Raw genomic sequence first — 17,634 nt, 5'->3', positions numbered from 1 at the left:
ATTCTCTGTCTCGGCCACCATGAACTCCTCTAGCTCAATCTCCTTTTCACCACTGGTGCCAGACAGAGCATCCTTGGGGAAGCGTGTAAGCTTGGATGCATTCCATTTTCGACCATCACTGAGCAGGTATGTATTCTGTCCTGCTTTACTAACTACTGTCAGCGGTTCTGTGAATCTTGATGATCCCTTTTTTACATGCTCCGGTCTGCGGACACGTACGGTGTCATTCACTTGGAACATGGGCACTTTCGCTCCCCTCATTCTGTCTGTGTACTCCTTACTCTCCTGTTGCTTGCGTCTCACTGTCTCCTGCACTTTCTCATGTGACTTAATTTGTTGTGAGACAGGGAGGACATTTAGTTTTGTACGCATCTTTCTGTTCCTCAGCAACTCAAAGGGAGTAGCTCCTGTAGTAGCATGCGGCGTAGCGCGATAGTTCAGTAAGAACTCTGTTACTGCATGTTTCCATGGCTTGTGCATTCTCTCAGCCGTCTGAATACACTCTTTGAGAACTCGATTAAATCTCTCAATAGCCCCGTTGGCTCTTGGATAATAAACACTGGAACGCAGGTGCTTTATCTCTCTCTCTCCCAGAAAGCTTGCAAAAGCATGGGAGGTAAACTGACATCCGTTGTCAGAGACCAGGAAGGAAGGGTTACCTTCACGACTAAACACTGTAGTCAAGAAGCTAATAACCGCCTCTGTAGTTACAGTAGAGACAAACGCCACCTCTGGCCACTTACTGTAATAGTCTGTGAGTGTAATAGCGTAACGGCAGTCCCATGTCGCACAGTCAAAGGGACCAACAATGTCAATGGCCACCTTCTCCCATGGTCCACCTGGCAGTTCCACTGGGGTAAGTGGTGCAGGCGCAGTTTTGGCTGTTTTGTCATTGTATTGACAGGGTACACATGAGCCTACTAATGTCTGGACACATCTGTCCATTTGCGGCCACCAATATAGCTCTCGTAGTCTCTGTTTAGTACGCACTATTCCCTGATGCGCTTCATGAGCTAAATTTACAACTTTAGACCGTAGTGTAGTAGGAACCACCACACGGTCGGGGCCTCTCATGACAAGTAGTTCATCCACAGCCAGTTCATTTCTCACTCAAAAATATGGAGCAAGTTCCTTTGTCACATTCTTACTGCATTTTGGCCAACCTTTCTGTATCTGCTGTCTCAGTTGAGTCAGTTCAGGACAGGCCTCACAGGCAGCCGTGAACTCGGTCACAGATATGGCATGTGAGGAACCTGTGAACACAGTAGCCACCATGTCTGGCTCCTCCTCCACCTCTCCTGTCGAAGGCAGAGGGAGTCTGGACAAGCAGTCAGCAGTCACATTACGTTTCCCTGGATGGTAAGTGACATCATAAGTAAAGCATAGTAGACGTGCAGACCATCTCGCTATTCTCAGACCTGCGCGACCCGTACCCCTGGAAGTGAGTAGGGTTGTCAACGCTTGGTGGTCTGTGCGTAGGACAAAACGATGTCCCCACAGGTAGGTTCTCCACCTTTCCACTGCCCAAACGCATGCCAGCGCCTCACGCTCGACGGTAGAGTACTTTCTCTCTGCAGGAGAAAGTGTCCTGGACGCAAAAGCTATGGTTCTCTCTGTATTGTCTGGGTGAATCTGGCTCATTACAGCCCCCAATCCATAGTTAGAAGCATCGGTAGTGACATAAGTAGGTAACTCAGGATCATATAATGCTAAGGTAGGACTCTCGGTAATCAGTCTCTTAACCTCAGTAAAACTGGACTCTGCATCCGCTGTCCATTCAAACTTAGTGTCAGTAGATTCCCTGAGTGTAGCACGTAGCGGTTCCACCACAGTAGAGAAGTCAGGTATGAATTTACTGTACCACGATGCAAGTCCTAGGAAGGACCGCAGGGAGGATGTGTCGTGCGGGGCAGGCGCGTTCGCCACAGCACTGACCCCGTCTTGGTCAGGATGAAGACCATCTTTGGACACAGTGTGGCCCAGGAAGCGCAGAGCTTTCTGGTTGAACTTACACTTGTGCATGTTCAGTTTAAGTCCCACTTCATTTAGAGCATGTAGCACTCTCCGTAGGCTGACATCGTGATCCTGCTGTGTGATGCCGTAGCAAATCACATCATCCAGGTAGGCCTGTACGCCTGGCAGGCCTGTCAGTACAGTCGACATCATTTTCTGAAAAGCTGAAGGAGCAGAAGCGAGGCCAAATGGCACTCGGCAGAAACGAAAGAGACCCTCATGCGTGATAAACGCAGTTAAATCACGGCTATCTGGATGCAATGGCAACTGGTGATAAGCAGAGGCTAAGTCTATAGTAGAAAAGACTGTGGCTCCACGGAGCTCAGCGAACATTTCATCCATGTGCGGTAAGGGATGACAGTCACTGATGATTGCCTTATTAGGTTCTCTGAGGTCAACACACAGGCGAGGCTTTCCTCCCCCCTTTCTCTGGGTCACAACTATAGGGGAAACCCATGGAGATGCGTCTATACGTTCTATAACGCCTTTTTCCTGTAGATCTGCGAGCTCATCGGTCACAGCCTGCCTCACTGAGAACGGAAGCCTCCTCAGTTTCTGCTGTACTGGCACAGCATCTGGTTTAACCTGTATTTTGTGCATAAAACCTTTTGCACACCCTAACTCCTGTACTAGAACCTCTGGTTCGGTCTGTGGAGTGGTACTCTGTACAGTAGGTGCTCGGAGCACAGTAGGAGAGCTAGCAGAGCTAACAGTAATAATTTTGTTACCCTCAATGCACATCTGCAATGCTACAAATAAATCTAGTCCCAGCAATGCATTTCCTGATTCAACCACTATCAATGAACCTGTAACTGAATGTCCATTATGAACAATTGTAGCATGCATGCAACCTTTAACAGGAATTTTCTCTCTGGAGTAAGTAAGCAGATTCACTGTAGGCTCAGCAAGGACACATGTATGGAAAAGTGTCTGGTAAGTACTCTCTGGAATAATAGAAACAGATGAGCCTGTATCCACTATCAGCTCAACATCATGGGAATGATAATTTGCATCAACTCGTACAGTACACATAATTTTATCATTCACGACGGCCCCCTGCATGTAAAGCACAGTAACGTCATTCACCACTACCTCACGCACCTCTTTTTGAGCCGATCTACACACCTTGGAAAAATGTCCAACTTTTCCGCATGTATTGCAAGTCACCTTAACCGCCGGGCATGTAGGCTTGTTAGCTAAGTGTCCTGTGGATCCGCATCGGAAGCAGGCGCGCTGATTCCCAGTTGTAGCTGGCTGGCTGTAGACCGTGGCAGGTGCAGTCGTCGTCGGAGCTTTCTTCTTGCCCTTGTCGAACCTCCTCCTCGTCGGCTGTTTCTCGATGGCTCTCACCGAAGCTGTAGCTCCAGAGAGAACGTTGGAGTTCCGTAGTCCAGCCTCGATTTGTAAGGCCATTGAAGTAGCTTTGTCCAGAGACAAGTCCGATTCAAGCAAAAGTCTGTCTCGTATGCGTGTATTAGCAACACGCTCAATCAGTTGATCACGAATCATTTGTTCCTCCATGGCACCAAATTCACAAGCTGCAGCTAGCTCGCGTAATGAAGCAAGGAACTGATTAACCGTCTCGTCAGGACCCTGAGCTCTCTGTCGAAATTTGTGACGTTCAGCAATCACATTCACCTTAGGAACAAAGTACTTTTTCAGTCCATCCACGGCAGAAGTGTAGGTAACACCCGTATCCTTTAGAGTGTAGAACAGTCTTTGTCCTTCGGTCCCAAGTGCATGGAGAAGAACCGCGCGCTTTCTTTCCTCCGGCCATTTTTCTCCGGTAGCATCAATTACGAGCATGTAATTTTCAAACATTCTCAACCAAGTAGGAAAAGAAATAGCAGGTTCGCCTGGCACAGGCATGAACGGTGTAGGTAAGGGTACGGAAATAGCCATCCTCGTCGCCAAAAATGTGGTATTCTGTAGTAAGAAAGTAGTTAGGAAAGAATGAGACCGGGAGACACGCAGCTGCTGTTCACTTCGCACGTTTATTCAACTCCTCTTAACATCCGTCAGTGCATACATCACTTCCGTCACTGCATACATCACTAGCATACTAGCGCCCACTGGCGGTATAAACAGGACACAACAAAATGTCACTAGAGTTTCTGTAATAGCTTATTAATAAAGATTCGAAAAATTATGCTGACCATCGTATTATCTTAGTTTAATGTCATTTCAATGAATCATAGAACTTTTATTTACAACAAGCACAACACAAAAATCGCTATTATGCACCGTCTTTGCCCGTGAATAACACCGGCTGTGGAGGTGGTACAAACACAATACTCCTTTGCTAACTTCACCATCGGTCTACGGTCATTTTGAGCCCTTAACCACCGCGCTGACACCCCGAGAAGTTATGCTTTTAACCGTAAACTCGATGAACCGGGAGTTCACCCGCTGCTGCTGCTGTGCCGTCCAGCCATTTTCGCCACTCATGAGTCAAATGCCGGTAGATTCGCGTCTTGTCGGCGTTTCCCGATGATGATACTACAGTTCATAAAGCAGACAAGTGAAGGCAGTGGTTTTAAGGGTTCAAAAAACATGACTTTATTATGTGTACAATATGTACATAGCTTCCTCTCTCTCTTTCTCTTTCTCTCCAAAAAAATCAAGGCTGTTGTTGCTGTGTACACCCGGAAGCTTTTTGCCAGGCTGCGTGTGACACGTAACTCCGCCTACTATCGTCTACTCCTCCTACTAGTCCGGGTCGGTTTGTGTATAATGGAAAACCAGAACTGATCAAAAGCGGGCTAAAGCGGGCTGAACCGACCTGACGCGAACCGACCTGGGCCGACCTGGGCTGCTGATGGAAAAGCCCCATAAGACTACATCCAGTGACATACACAGACTGAGGTCAAATGTATGACAATATACAACAACACCTGTAGCTATGGCTAGGGGAGGTAGATGTTGGAGGACGGGCTCATTCTAATACATGGAACGGAATCAGAGACGGCATTAAACATGTGTGTCTGATAACCATTCCTCATTCCCTCTCATGCATTACAGTGAGCCGCCCCCCGATTTCTACAGCACAGCCTCATCTGATGTAGCCTATGTAGATGTACAATAGGACAATTGTACATAGATAAACCAAACATAAGACACACATGTCCCTCCATGCAATACTGCACTCAGTGGGTGAACTGGCAATGAGGTGCATTGTTGTATTTGCCACTAGGCCACAGCATTTCATTTGGAAAACTAGGAATATTTTCATGAATTAGGGTTTCTACACGGACATATTTACCTGTGACACACAGGGTTTTCTTCAACTTAGATAATTGGTTTATATACATAACCTATAAACTAATAATTAAATTAACATCATACATACTTTTAAAATAACATTGCTGATCATCTACTCTATAAATGTTCTACGCGCGGATACTTCAGGACCTATCGGCTGTGGTATGAGTTTCCAGGGGAAGGTAAATATTGAGCGCAAACCGGAACTTGCTGTCACTTTTCAACCTGACAACCCAAAGCACAGAACAGCTGATTCTCTGTTAAACAGCGATCGTCTCACCCAGCTCTGGAGGAGGCCGTGGCGCTGCTAGAACTGTACCTGGTGGTGATGGTCCTCTCGTTCTCCTGGGCTGTCTACTTTCTGTTCGTCTCAAAAGCGGTGGTGGGGAAGAACTGAGAGAGGAGGAGGAGGAGGAGGGTGGTGGAAGGTGGTGGAAGAAGAGTGGCAGACTCCATCACCACTAGTCTGCTGAACACGGTGAGTTCTCCTAATCACATAACATAACACAAAGCTAGACCATGACGCCGTTTAGAGAATATAGTAACTATTCAAGCTCAGCTTCTACCCCAGGGCCATTCAGGCCCTGAACACAGCAAAGACCTAGGTTCTAGGCCCTGGACAATCTAGACAATTTGATGGCAGCTACTAGATTGTAAACAAAAGTGCAATACTGAAACACAACTGTGAACATTTCAAACCTGCAAACTGCGACACTTTAAATGAACGTGCAATAACACTATGTGCAATATGACAACCCTCGGGTACAGAAGGTTCAGAGATAGGAAATGTTAGGATATTTATAGCATAGCATAGAGTACAGCACAGTGTTTTATTTGTATAGTATAGTATAGTGGACAGTGTATATAGCCTTTATTTATGTAAACCAGCTCTTTTCCCTTCTTGTTTTTAGTATTTTTTTCCTAGCACCAGGGGAGCCACCCCTCCCAAATTTCGTTGTATGGTACCTGTACTGTATTAATGACAATAAAGACCATTCATTCATATTCTTCCCTTTGTCAACATTTCTATTTAACCTCCTCAGATGGTCTGCTGTGCTCTGGATTCTTGACCCCGCTCTGACTAACTAACTGGTGAATTGAAGCTAGTGGATCAGAGTCCCGGACATCATAATGGATTTCTCCAAGTTCCTGGATGATGACTTCGCCGTGAAGGACTGGGTGAACGGGGCGTTCACACTGGTGCAGCAGGACGCGCCGGGGAAGGCGGACGCGCATGCGGCAACACTGGTCATGAAGCTGCAGTTGTTCATCCAGGAAGTCAACAACGCGATAGAGGGTACATCAATGTGTGTGTGGTGTTTGTGTTGTGTGTGTGTGTGTGTGTGTGTGTGTGTGTGTGTGTGAGAGAGAGAGAGACTGCTTTAACTATTTGTATTGTTGTTTTTACTGACTGTGCTTTTGCTTTACTTTTTATTTATCTATCTATTCTTGTTCTCTCCTTGTAATTTAGTGTCTTTGAGTACTGGGGAAAGCGCTATCCAAAATGAATGAATTATTATTATTATGATGATATATCTCTATCTATATGTAGTAGATCTATATGTTGTGTATCTATATGTAGGCTAGTACTATATCTATGTATGTTGTGTATCTATGTCCAGAGAGCAGTCACCAGGCCCTCCAGAACATGCCCCGGGTGCTGAGGGATGTGGAGGCGCTGAAGCAGGAAGCCTCCTTCCTTAAGGAGCAGATGGTGCTGGTCAAGGAGGACATCCGGAAGTTTGAACAGGACACCGTACAGTCCATGCAGGTATGGCCCTTAAAGGCCACCGTACAGTCCATGCAGACCTGTATTAAGCTTTAGGCTTTGTCTGTGTCTAGTCAACATGCTCCTAACTCCCTGGTGTGTGTGTGTGTGTGTGTGTGTGTGTGTGTATGTGTGTGTATGTGTGTGTGTATGTGTGTGTATGTGTGTGTGTATGTGTATGTGTGTGTGTGTGTGTGTGTGTGTGTGTGTGTGTGTGTGTGTGTGTGTGTGTGTGTGTGTGTGTGTGTGTGTGTGTAGGTGTTGGTGGAGATAGACCAGGTGAAGTCTCGTATGCACCTGGCCTCGGACGCGCTGCAGGAGGCAGACAAGTGGAGCACGCTTAGTGCGGACATCGAGGAGACCTTCAAAACACAGGTGGGTGGAGTCACAACACAGGTGGGTGGGGTCACAACACAGGTGGGTGGGGTCACAACACAGGTGGGTGGAGTCACACACACAAAAATAAAATAAAATCAAGCGGGTACACATTGTTATTTACAGTGATGGCCTGGCCATGACTGAATATAGCTACTTGATTGATACCTGGGATGACCCTAACCCCTCCCCCCTCCCCCCTAACCCCTCCCCTCCCCCCTAACCCCTCCCCCCTCCCCCCTCCCCCCTCCCCCCAGGACCTGGCTGTGATCTCATCCAAGCTGACCAGTATGCAGACCAGCCTGGCCATGCTGGTGGACACCCCAGACTACTCTGAGAAATGTGTCTACCTGGAGGCCCTCAAGAACAGGCTGGAGGCCCTGGCCAGCCCCCAGATAGTCTCCACCTTCACCTCCATGTCTACAGGTAAGAGACAGTCTCTCTACCTTCACCCCCATGTCTACAGGTAAGAGACAGTCTCTCTACCATCACCCCCATGTCTACAGGTAAGAGGCAGTCTCTCTACCTTCACCTCCATGTCTACAGGTAAGAGACAGTCTCTCTACCATCACCTCCATGTCTACAGGTAAGAGACCGTCTCTCTACCATCACCCCCATGTCTACAGGTAAGAGACAGTCTCTCTACCTTCACCCCCATGTCTACAGGTAAGAGACAGTCTCTCTACCTTCACCCCCATGTCTACAGGTAAGAGACAGTCTCTCTACCATCACCCCCATGTCTACAGGTAAGAGGCAGTCTTTATATCTAAGGGCTGGCTAGAACCCATGTTGGGTTCCTTTTAGAACCATCTGTGAAAAGGGTTCTACATGAGAGCCCCCTGTCTCTCATTGACTCTGGAACTTCCACCTGTCTCACAGGCACGCACGCACGCACGCACGCACGCACGCACGCACGCACGCACGCACTCCCGCACGCACGCACGCACGCACACACACACACACACACACACACACACACACACACACACACACACACACACACACACACACACACACACACACACACTCTCACTCACTCACACAACTGACAGTGTAATTTATATTCGTTTTACATGACTTTACAGCCTACATAATTATTGCTCCTTTTGCCATTGTCTTTTTAAAAGACAACTCTTTTTCTTTCTATTTTTTAAGACCATTGAGTCCTTGTTAAACAACATCTGTAGTTGTTCCTGTCCTCATGGTCTTGTTGTGTCCTGCTGCAGACCAGGCCAAGCTGTTTGTGAAGGTGTTCACGGAGATCGACCGCATGCCCCAGCTCCTGGCCTACTACTACAAGTGTCATAAGGTACCGTGGAGACCTGGGCTTGCTGTGGGGTTATTATGGGATGGATGGAATCTTTGGCTGTAGTTCAGTCAATCTGACAGTTACAGCATGTTGGTCCATATCTTACTTAGCTGCTACTTGTCACAAAGTCTATCTGTAGGTTTTAACTTTAACTGTGTGTGTGTGTGTGTGTGTGTGTGTGTGTGTGTGTGTGTGTGTGACTGTGTGTGTGTGACTGTGTGTGTGTGTGTGTGTGTGTGTGTTCCAGGGTCAGTTGGTGAGCGTGTGGCAGGACCTCTCTCAGGGTGAGCTGAGTCTGAACCAGCAGCTGGCCGGGTTCTACGACACCCTGCTGTCTGCCTGGCACTCCCAGCTGCAGTGGACCAGCCAGGTACACACACACACACACACACACACACACACACACACACGCACACACACACGCACACGCACACACACTGTCTACTTCATATATATATGTGTGTGTGTATGTGGTTCCGTGCAGGTGTTTAGGAACCCGTATGAGGTGGTGACGGTGCTGCTGATCCAGACCCTGGGCGCCATGGTGCCGTCCGTCCCCGTGTGTCTGAGCTCCTGTCTGGAGAGGACGCCTCAGGAGCAGCGCCTGGACGCCCTGCTGGACATCCACAGTACTGCAGCCTCCTTCACCTGCAGCCTGGAGGCAGCCATGCTCCCACACCTCGGTATGGACTCAGTTCACTTGTTTAGTGTGCGTGTGTGTGTGTGTGTGTGTGTGTGTGTGCGTGTGGTGTTGCGTGAGACTGTGTGTGTGTGTGTGTGTGCATGCGCATATGTGTGGAAAACGAATGAAAAATAAATATACAAAATAAAATACTTTCCTTGGTCATAGTAATGACGATATAACAAACATTCAATAGTAGATATTTCCCTTCAACTACAGTGGTCAAGTATTAGAATGAATTAGAACAAAGTAACGTCTATGGTGGTGATGCTGTAGTGACTCTCTGTTGGGGGTACAGTCTGACAGTCTAACTGTAACAATCTAACAGTGTAACAGTGTAACAGTCTAATTTAATTAATTAATGAAATTTTTTTTAAATTAATTTTTGCCATTTAGCAGACACTTTTATCCAAAGCGACTTACAATTACGAATTACAGGGACATTCCCCCTGGAGTAACTGAGGGCTAAGTGCCTTACCCAAGGGCACACTAGTAGTGGTGTGGCTTCAGGAGGGATTTGAACTCACAACCTTCCGATCACAAGTCCAACTCACTATCCACTAGACCACCACTACCCCTACCCTAGTCTGACAGTCTAACAGTGTGTCTGGGGGTGTGTCTGGGGGTACAGTCTAACAGTGTGTCTGGGGCTGCAGGGGACAGTCTGGGGGTACAGTCTAACAGTGTGTCCGGGGGGACAGTCTGGGGGTACAGTCTAACAGTGTGTCTGGGGGTACAGTCTAACAGTGTGTCTGGGGGTACAGTCTAACAGTGTGTCCGGGGGGACAGTCTGGGGGTGCAGTCTAACAGTGTGTCTGGGGCTGCAGGGGACAGTCTGGGGGTACAGTCTAACAGTGTGTCCGGGGGGACAGTCTGGGGGTGCAGTCTAACAGTGTGTCTGGGGGTACAGTCTAACAGTGTGTTTAGGGGTGCAGGGGACAGTCTGGGGGTGCAGTCTAACAGTGTGTCTGGGGGTGCAGTCTAACAGTGTGTCTGGGGCTGCAGGGGACAGTCTGGGGGTGCAGTCTAACAGTGTGTCTGGGGGTGCAGGGGACAGTCTGGGGTGCAGTCTAACAGTGTGTCTGGGGGTGCAGTCTAACAGTGTGTCTGGGGCTGCAGGGGACAGTCTGGGGGTGCAGTCTAACAGTGTGTCTGGGGGTGCAGGGGACAGTCTGGGGGTACAGTCTAACAGTGTGTCTGGGGGTGCAGGGGACAGTCTGGGGGTGCAGTCTAACAGTGTGTCTGGGGGTGCAGGGGACAGTCTGGGGTGCAGTCTAACAGTGTGTCTGGGGGTGCAGGGGACAGTCTGGGGTGCAGTCTAACAGTGTGTCTGGGGCTGCAGGGGACAGTAACCTGTTGAAGGTTCAGGAGCTGGTGGCCGCCCTGTACGACCCCTACCTGACCTACCAGCTGGGCTACGGAGACCTGGAGAAGACCCACCTGCTCATCCAGATCAGTGCTGTTCCTCTGGTGAGACACACACACACACACACACACACAGACACGGTGACACACACACACACAGACACACGGTGACACACACACACATACGCACACACACACACTCATACACACACAGGGGCTCACAGCCACGCACACACACACATACACACGCACAGGGGCTCACAGGGCACGCGCACATACACACATACACACACACACACAGGAGTATAGGCTGTGTCTGTCTGTCTCTGACCCTCCACCCCCCCCCCCCTCCTCCCCCAGGAGCGAGGGGAGGTGCTGGACTGCGTGGAGGAGCTGAGCCTCTCCGTGGGGAAGCTGTTCGGCCTGGCGGGCGCCGCCGTGGAGCGCTGTGTCAGACTGACCGACGGGCTGGCCGTCGCTGGACTCCTCACCGCCCTCAAGGCCCTCTTCACCAAGTAACCACACACACACACACACACACACACAGCCCTCTTCACCTACACAATGATGGCAGTGTTGGCCGAACTCTTATTGTTGTTGTTCACTGTGTGTGTGTGTGTGTGTGTGTGTGTGCGTCGGTGTGTGTGTGCGTCTGTGTGTGTCCTTGTACGTGTGTGTTTGTGTTCGTGTGTGTGCGTGTGTGCATGTGTGTGTGTGTGTGTGTGTGTGTGTGTGTGTGTGTGCGTGTGTGCGTGTGTGCGTGTGTGCGTGTGTGCGTGTGTGTGTGTGTGTGTGTGCGTGTGTGCGTGTGTGTGTGTGTCTCTCCAGGTACGTGTCGGACTTCTCCACCACACTTCAGTCAATCAGGAAGAAGTGTCGTCTGGAGGACACGCCCACCGCCGCTGTCTACCAAGAGGATTGGACAGCCTTCCAGAACTCTGTCAGGTGGGCATGGTCACTAGGGGTGCAACGGTTCAGTTGGCCCACGGTTCGGTATGAACCTCGGTTTTTGGGTCATGGTTTCGGTACATGTTTTTGTGCGTAAGGAGAAAGAAAATGCTACTATTTATTTACAAACTGATACTTTACTTTATTTTGCTTATACTTATGGAACTTTAATATTACTAATTTGACTCATTTAAATGTTGTTAGACCTCAGGCACATATTGGGTTAAACTGGCTGCAATGAAACTGGAAACAAACTCTGCTAACAGCTAGCGGCTAACAAAGCACATCACTACGAAGGTCTAAACTCTATTTTAATAACAACATGCTGGTAGAACATCAACATGCTAAAAACACATAACTACACATAATTAGATGATCACACAGTCCTTGCTTTTGAACACGTCCTAAAATGAAAGTAAGTTTACAAGCCTCACTTACCAGTAGCCTCCGGAAAACAATAACAATGAATCCATTCCAAAAGTATACATATTTAGTGATCCGTAAACTGTTATATTACATTGAGTGGGCACTTCAAAGTTACGTGTTGTGAAAAAACCCGAAAATATGACATTTTGGCAAGAAAACGTTTGAGAGCTATTTATAGCTGTTTCAGGGTTTCACCAACGGCTGTCACAAATGTAAAAGTTCCTCTCAGGCTTGACGACTGGTGGAGGAGAGGAACACATCAAAGTCAAAATCCACTTAAAACATGACAGCTGTACCAGCTGTAGACCATATGTGTGGTGGCCTGGGAAACCCTTCACATGGTGGCATTTTGACATTTTCATTTTTTATATTTCCATAAATTAGAAGTTCTCAGCTATTCATAACTGGTTGAATGACTGAGATAGCCCTTTATTTTAAAAAGTTATGAGCATTTTAATGTATCATGTCAAAAAAAGTGAAAGGTGAGAAATGCTGCCCCCGACCCCTTTCTCCTCCGGGTCGGGGGAGGAGCCTATGCAGATCGGCCGGTCTCGTTTGTCTGCTTGTGATGCGGTGTTAGTCTGCTCGCCTCGTCGGTAAAGTATAAGTACTTTCTCTTTTGTTTTCTTAAAATGTTTATTCACCATAATGTATGTAGTATGGAGTTCAAAGTACTAGAATACCACATAATATCAAAATCGCCGAAATAGGACATTTCCATCTATTTTTGCTCTTTGCCACAAACGAACGCCAGCGACATCCGACGGGTTTTCCCAGGCCACCACACATATATGCATTATGCGCATATTTTGCGCCTATATGACACGCGTAAAGCATTTCTGCGACACGCGTTTCTGTTCACTGTTTTCGTTCCCTCATCGCTGTATTCAATGCCAAAACCAGAATGAATGACCCCACAACGCAGATTTGTAGCAATCCGGGGCTTCCTCAAACTGTTGCCATGTTCTCAACTCCGCTCGCCATGAACAAACATTTGAACAGGAAGCAACTGCATTCCAGACCAACTCAACCTCTGACTTTGAATGAACCGAAAACCGCCACAGTTCACTAGTGTATTGAACCGTGGAAGGCGAACCGTACGGTTCAATATAAAACCGAGAACCGTTGCACCCCCTAGTGGTCACTGCGCCTCCAACGCCGCCCACGCCTGAATGAAAACCTATCACAGCGTCGAGCTCAGAAATGTACATGGAAACCATCCAATAGGCCTCCAGTGTTTGTTTCCTGGGGGCAGGGCTAACAGGCTGACAGATTATCCTCCTCTCCTCTGAAAACTAGATTTTCTGTCTCAATGAGAGACTAACCTGGATTACAGAAAGGTTAAATATGAACATGCGTCGTTAATCTGTGTATGTGTGTCTGTGTGTGTGTGTGTGTGTGTGTGTGTCGTGGTGGCGGACTGCAGGATCATCTCAACGTGTGGAGAGCTGCTCAGACAGTGTGGAGCCTTTGAACAGCAGCTGTCCAACAAGTAACAATCACCCCTTCATTCTCTCTCTCTCTCCCTCTCTCTATCTCTACCTCTCCCTATCTCTACCTCTCTCTATCTCTACCTCTCCCTATCTCTACCTCTCTCTATCTCTACCTCTCTCTCTCTCTCTACCTCTCTCTCTCTCTACCTCTACCTCTCATCTCTACCTCTCACCTCCTTGATCTCCAGCACATATGGGGGTCGTGTCCTCTCATTTCTACCTCCGCCAGCCTCCCCTGGTGTTGGTGTGGTATATACACATCCACATACAGACATGGTGAATGTTTTCCATTCATGAACATCTACAAGATATGTTCTCTCTAGATATGTTGTCTCTAGATATTGTTTATATATATTGTGCTACCCTGTCCTATAGGATTCTGGCCACAGTAAAGAAGTACCTGTCATACAGCCTTCACAGGCCTCTACAAGCTTTACACGCTCTATATGTTTCATATAGTTTCATGTAGTGGGGGAAATAAGTATTCAACACATCAACAATCTTTGTATTCAACCTATTTCCATTGCAGCTATTCACGTGAAATGTAGACCAGACATTGGTATTAACTGAAAGCAACTAACACGGCTAAAGAAAATGTAACACTCCAATCTATAAAAACAATCATGTGCAATAAAGGGGAATGACACAGGAAAAAAAATATATACGAATTACAAAAGTATGTGTTGAATACGTATTTCCCCCACTGTCTGTGTAATATATGTTTTGTGTGTTTGATATAAGTGTGTGTTGTCCTGCAGGATCCTGGCCACAGCGGGGAAGTACCTGTCAGAGTCCTACAGCCCCCGCAGCCTGGCAGGCATACAGGAAGTCAGCTCCACAGACAGGAAGTCGGCAGGCAGGAACCCCTGGCAGGAGTACAACTACCTCCAGAGAGGCAGCATGGTCTGCTACACCAGCCTGCTGGAGCTGCTCTACTCCCTGAAGGTACACCGGCCCCTACACCCTGGGCCCCATCCCAAACCCGCCCCTACACCATTACCCTGTCCCTATCCAGCCCCTACACCCTTACCCTGTCCCTATCCAGCCCCTACACCCTTACCCTGTCCTAAACCCGCCCCTACACCCTTACCCTGTCCCAAACCAGCCCCTACACCCTTACCCTGTCCCAAACCAGCCCCTACACCCTTACCCTGGGCCCCGTCCCAAACCAGCCCCTAGACAGGGACTCAGATCTGTATGTTGTTGTAGTAAACACAGTGTGTTATTATTGTTGTTGTTGTTGTTGTAGTAAACACAGTGTGTTATTATTGTTGATGTTGTTATTATTATTATTATGATTGTCCAGGAGAAGGGGACAGGTAACTCCAGCCTGCTGAGTGAGCCCAGGGCAGCCCTGACCAGACTCAACCAGCAGGCCACCCAGCTGGCCTTCGACTCCGTCTTCCTGCAGATCAAACACCAGCTCTGTCTCGTCTCCAAGATGGAGGTGTGTGTGTGTGTGTGAGAGAGAGAGAGAGAGAGAGAGAGAGAGAGAGGGTGTGTCTTTTTAAGTATTGTGTGTGATTGAGTGAGTGTGTGTACATGTGTATTATGTTCTTGTCTCTGCTGTCTTTTAATACCGCCCCCCTCTCTCTCTCTCTCTCAGAGTCGTGAGGCGGGAGGTTTTGGGGAGAGCTACGCTGAGGACCTGCCTACCTTCAGCCTGTCCCCACAGGAGTACATCACTAACGTACGTCTGGTCTGGCCTCTACCCCCCCAGCCCCTAACTGGCTGCTGTCTGCCTGTCCAATGAGTGATCAGAAACTGAGTTATTCCTGAATATTTCCACTCCAGAGGTGGACTGTAAGACTAGGAGAATGTCCTGGTCAGATGAGATCAGAAGAGATAAATACATGTTAACTATGCGACACAGAGGGAGGGCCAGCTGATTTGTGAGGCAAAGATGTCAGTGTGCTGTCACTCTGACACAGTGGAACAGGACAGTAACTGTGTCAGCTATTGCTGGATGTGTGTTAACAGTGTGTTTCACAAACCCAGTACAGCAGTCATTTAACTCTGTGTGTGTCTGTGTCTCTCTCCCTGTGTGTGTGTGTGTGTGTGTGTGTGTGTGTGTGTGTGTAGATTGGTCAGTACATCATGTCTCTGCCCCTCCACCTGGAGCCCTTCGTCACGCAGGAGGACCCAGCGCTGGAGTTGGCACTGCATGCTGGGAAACTGCCCTTCCCTCCTGAACAAGGTCACTCTCTTCCTCTCTCTCTCTCTCTCTCTCTCTCTGTGTGTGTCTCTCTCTCTCTCTCTCTCTCTCTCTGTGTCTCTCTCCCTCTCTCTCTCTCTCTCTCTCTCTCTCTCTCCCCCCCCCCTCACCACGTTAGTTTGTCATTAGTTTGGCGTTAGTGTGACGTTGTTCTCCCGCCCTCTCAGGTGACGACCTTCCGGAGCTGGACAACACAGCAGACTATTGGCTGGGCTCCATCGCCAGGGCAACCATGCAGACGTACTGTGACGCCATCCTGCTGATCCCCCAGCTGACGCCACACTCCACCAAGCAGCTGGCCACCGACATCGGTACGCTGCCGGACTGTCTTCACTCTCCTCACAGTGTTTACATATACACCATATGACATAGATCCCCCTCTCTCCTCCTCACCCCCTCTCTCCTCCTCTCCCTCTCCCCCTCTCCCCCTCTCCCCCTCTCCTCCTCCAGACTATCTGAGTAATGTGATGGACGCCCTGGGCCTCCAGCCCTCCAGAGCCCTGCAGCACATGGTCACCCTGCTGAGGGCCAAGCCGGAGGACTACAGACAGACCTCCAAGATGCTGCCCCGCAGGCTGGCCTCCAGCATCGCCGCCCTGAGGGGCCTGGACTACTGAGGAAGGGGGGAGGACAAGCAGGTAGCACCCTGAGGGGAGGACTGAGGAGGTAGCACCCTGAGGGGAGGACTGAGGAGGTAGCACCCTGAGGGTAGAGGGTAGGACTTAGCAGGTAACACCCTGAGGGGAGGACTGAGGAGGTAACACCCAGAGGGGAGGACTGAGGAGGTAACACCCTGAGGGGAGGACTGAGGAGGTAGCACCCTGAGGGGAGGACTTAGGAGGTAACACCCAGAGGGGAGGACTGAGGAGGTAACACCCTGAGGGGAGGACTGAGGAGGTAGCACCCTGAGGGGAGGACTTAGCAGGTAACACCCCGAGGGGAGGACTTAGCAGGTAACACCCTGAGGGGAGGACTGAGGAGGTAACACCATGAGGGGAGGACTTAGCAGGTAACACCCTGAGGGGGGGACTGAGGAGGTAGCACCCTGAGGGGAGGACTTAGGAGGTAACACCCTGAGGGTAGAGGGGAGGACTTAGCAGGTAACACCCTGAGGGGGGGACTGAGGAGGTAGCACCCTGAGGGGAGGACTTAGGAGGTAACACCCTGAGGGTAGAGGGGAGGACTTAGCAGGTAACACCCTGAGGGTAGAGGGGAGGTAACACCAAGAGGCTTTTGTATTAGTTTTGTATTGTTAATGCTTTGATCTCACTCTCTTGTCTTTTTAAGTAGTGTGTGTGCGTGTGTGTGTGTGTGTGTGTGCGCGCGTGTGTGTGTGCGCGTGTGTGTGTGTGCGCGTGTGCGAGCGGTTTGTGTGGTGTGCTTTTCTCAGCTATCTGGTTAACCACTGTTCCATGTTCCTCTATTCTCTCCCCCTCTCTCACTCATTCCTAGAATCTGGACACCTGTCATAAATTGGAGGAGTCTCCATTTTGGAAGTGTTCCCAGGCAACAGCAGCTACACATATTCAGCCAATCAAATCTCTCACATGTTTCTTTAGCACCATGTACTGTATAGGCTCATCTAGTGTCTTGTTATCTATTGTTTATTGTTGATTGTTTGTTTTCTATTGTTTTCTATTGTTGATTGACAGGGTGGGGGGGGGGCAGGGTTAAATGCTGTTTGTGTTGTTCTGCAATCTGTCCACTAATTTAATAAACTTCGGTCTCTCTAGTCTTGAAGTCTTTATTGGATTGAGTTAAAGGGGCAATCTGGGGTTG

At 48.9% G+C, this 17,634-nt stretch overlaps 1 protein-coding gene across 1 annotated transcript; it reads left to right on the top strand.

Annotated features, from left to right (window-relative positions):
* The first annotated feature begins 5,669 nt into the window (after positions 1 to 5,669).
* On the top strand, positions 5,670 to 17,446 carry cog7 (component of oligomeric golgi complex 7). Its single transcript, XM_080542025.1, has 19 exons — positions 5,670 to 5,752; positions 6,318 to 6,571; positions 6,897 to 7,045; positions 7,301 to 7,417; positions 7,675 to 7,843; positions 8,644 to 8,726; positions 8,974 to 9,096; positions 9,211 to 9,409; positions 10,751 to 10,878; positions 11,134 to 11,288; positions 11,602 to 11,718; positions 13,574 to 13,639; positions 14,399 to 14,585; positions 14,947 to 15,087; positions 15,247 to 15,330; positions 15,723 to 15,837; positions 16,023 to 16,166; positions 16,306 to 16,493; positions 17,308 to 17,446. The coding sequence occupies exons 2-18, from the start codon at positions 6,406 to 6,408 to the stop codon at positions 16,470 to 16,472; spliced, it is 2,310 nt and encodes a 769-aa protein (XP_080398151.1). The 5' UTR covers positions 5,670 to 5,752; positions 6,318 to 6,405; the 3' UTR covers positions 16,473 to 16,493; positions 17,308 to 17,446.
* Positions 17,447 to 17,634: the final 188 nt, after the last annotated feature.

Source organism: Nansenia antarctica (assembly GCF_963989245.1).
Source record: "Nansenia antarctica genome assembly, chromosome: 11".
Classification (NCBI taxonomy): Eukaryota; Metazoa; Chordata; class Actinopteri; order Argentiniformes; family Microstomatidae; genus Nansenia; species Nansenia antarctica.
Note: the sequence above shows the minus strand (reverse complement) of the source record. Positions and strands in the feature narration are given on the sequence as shown.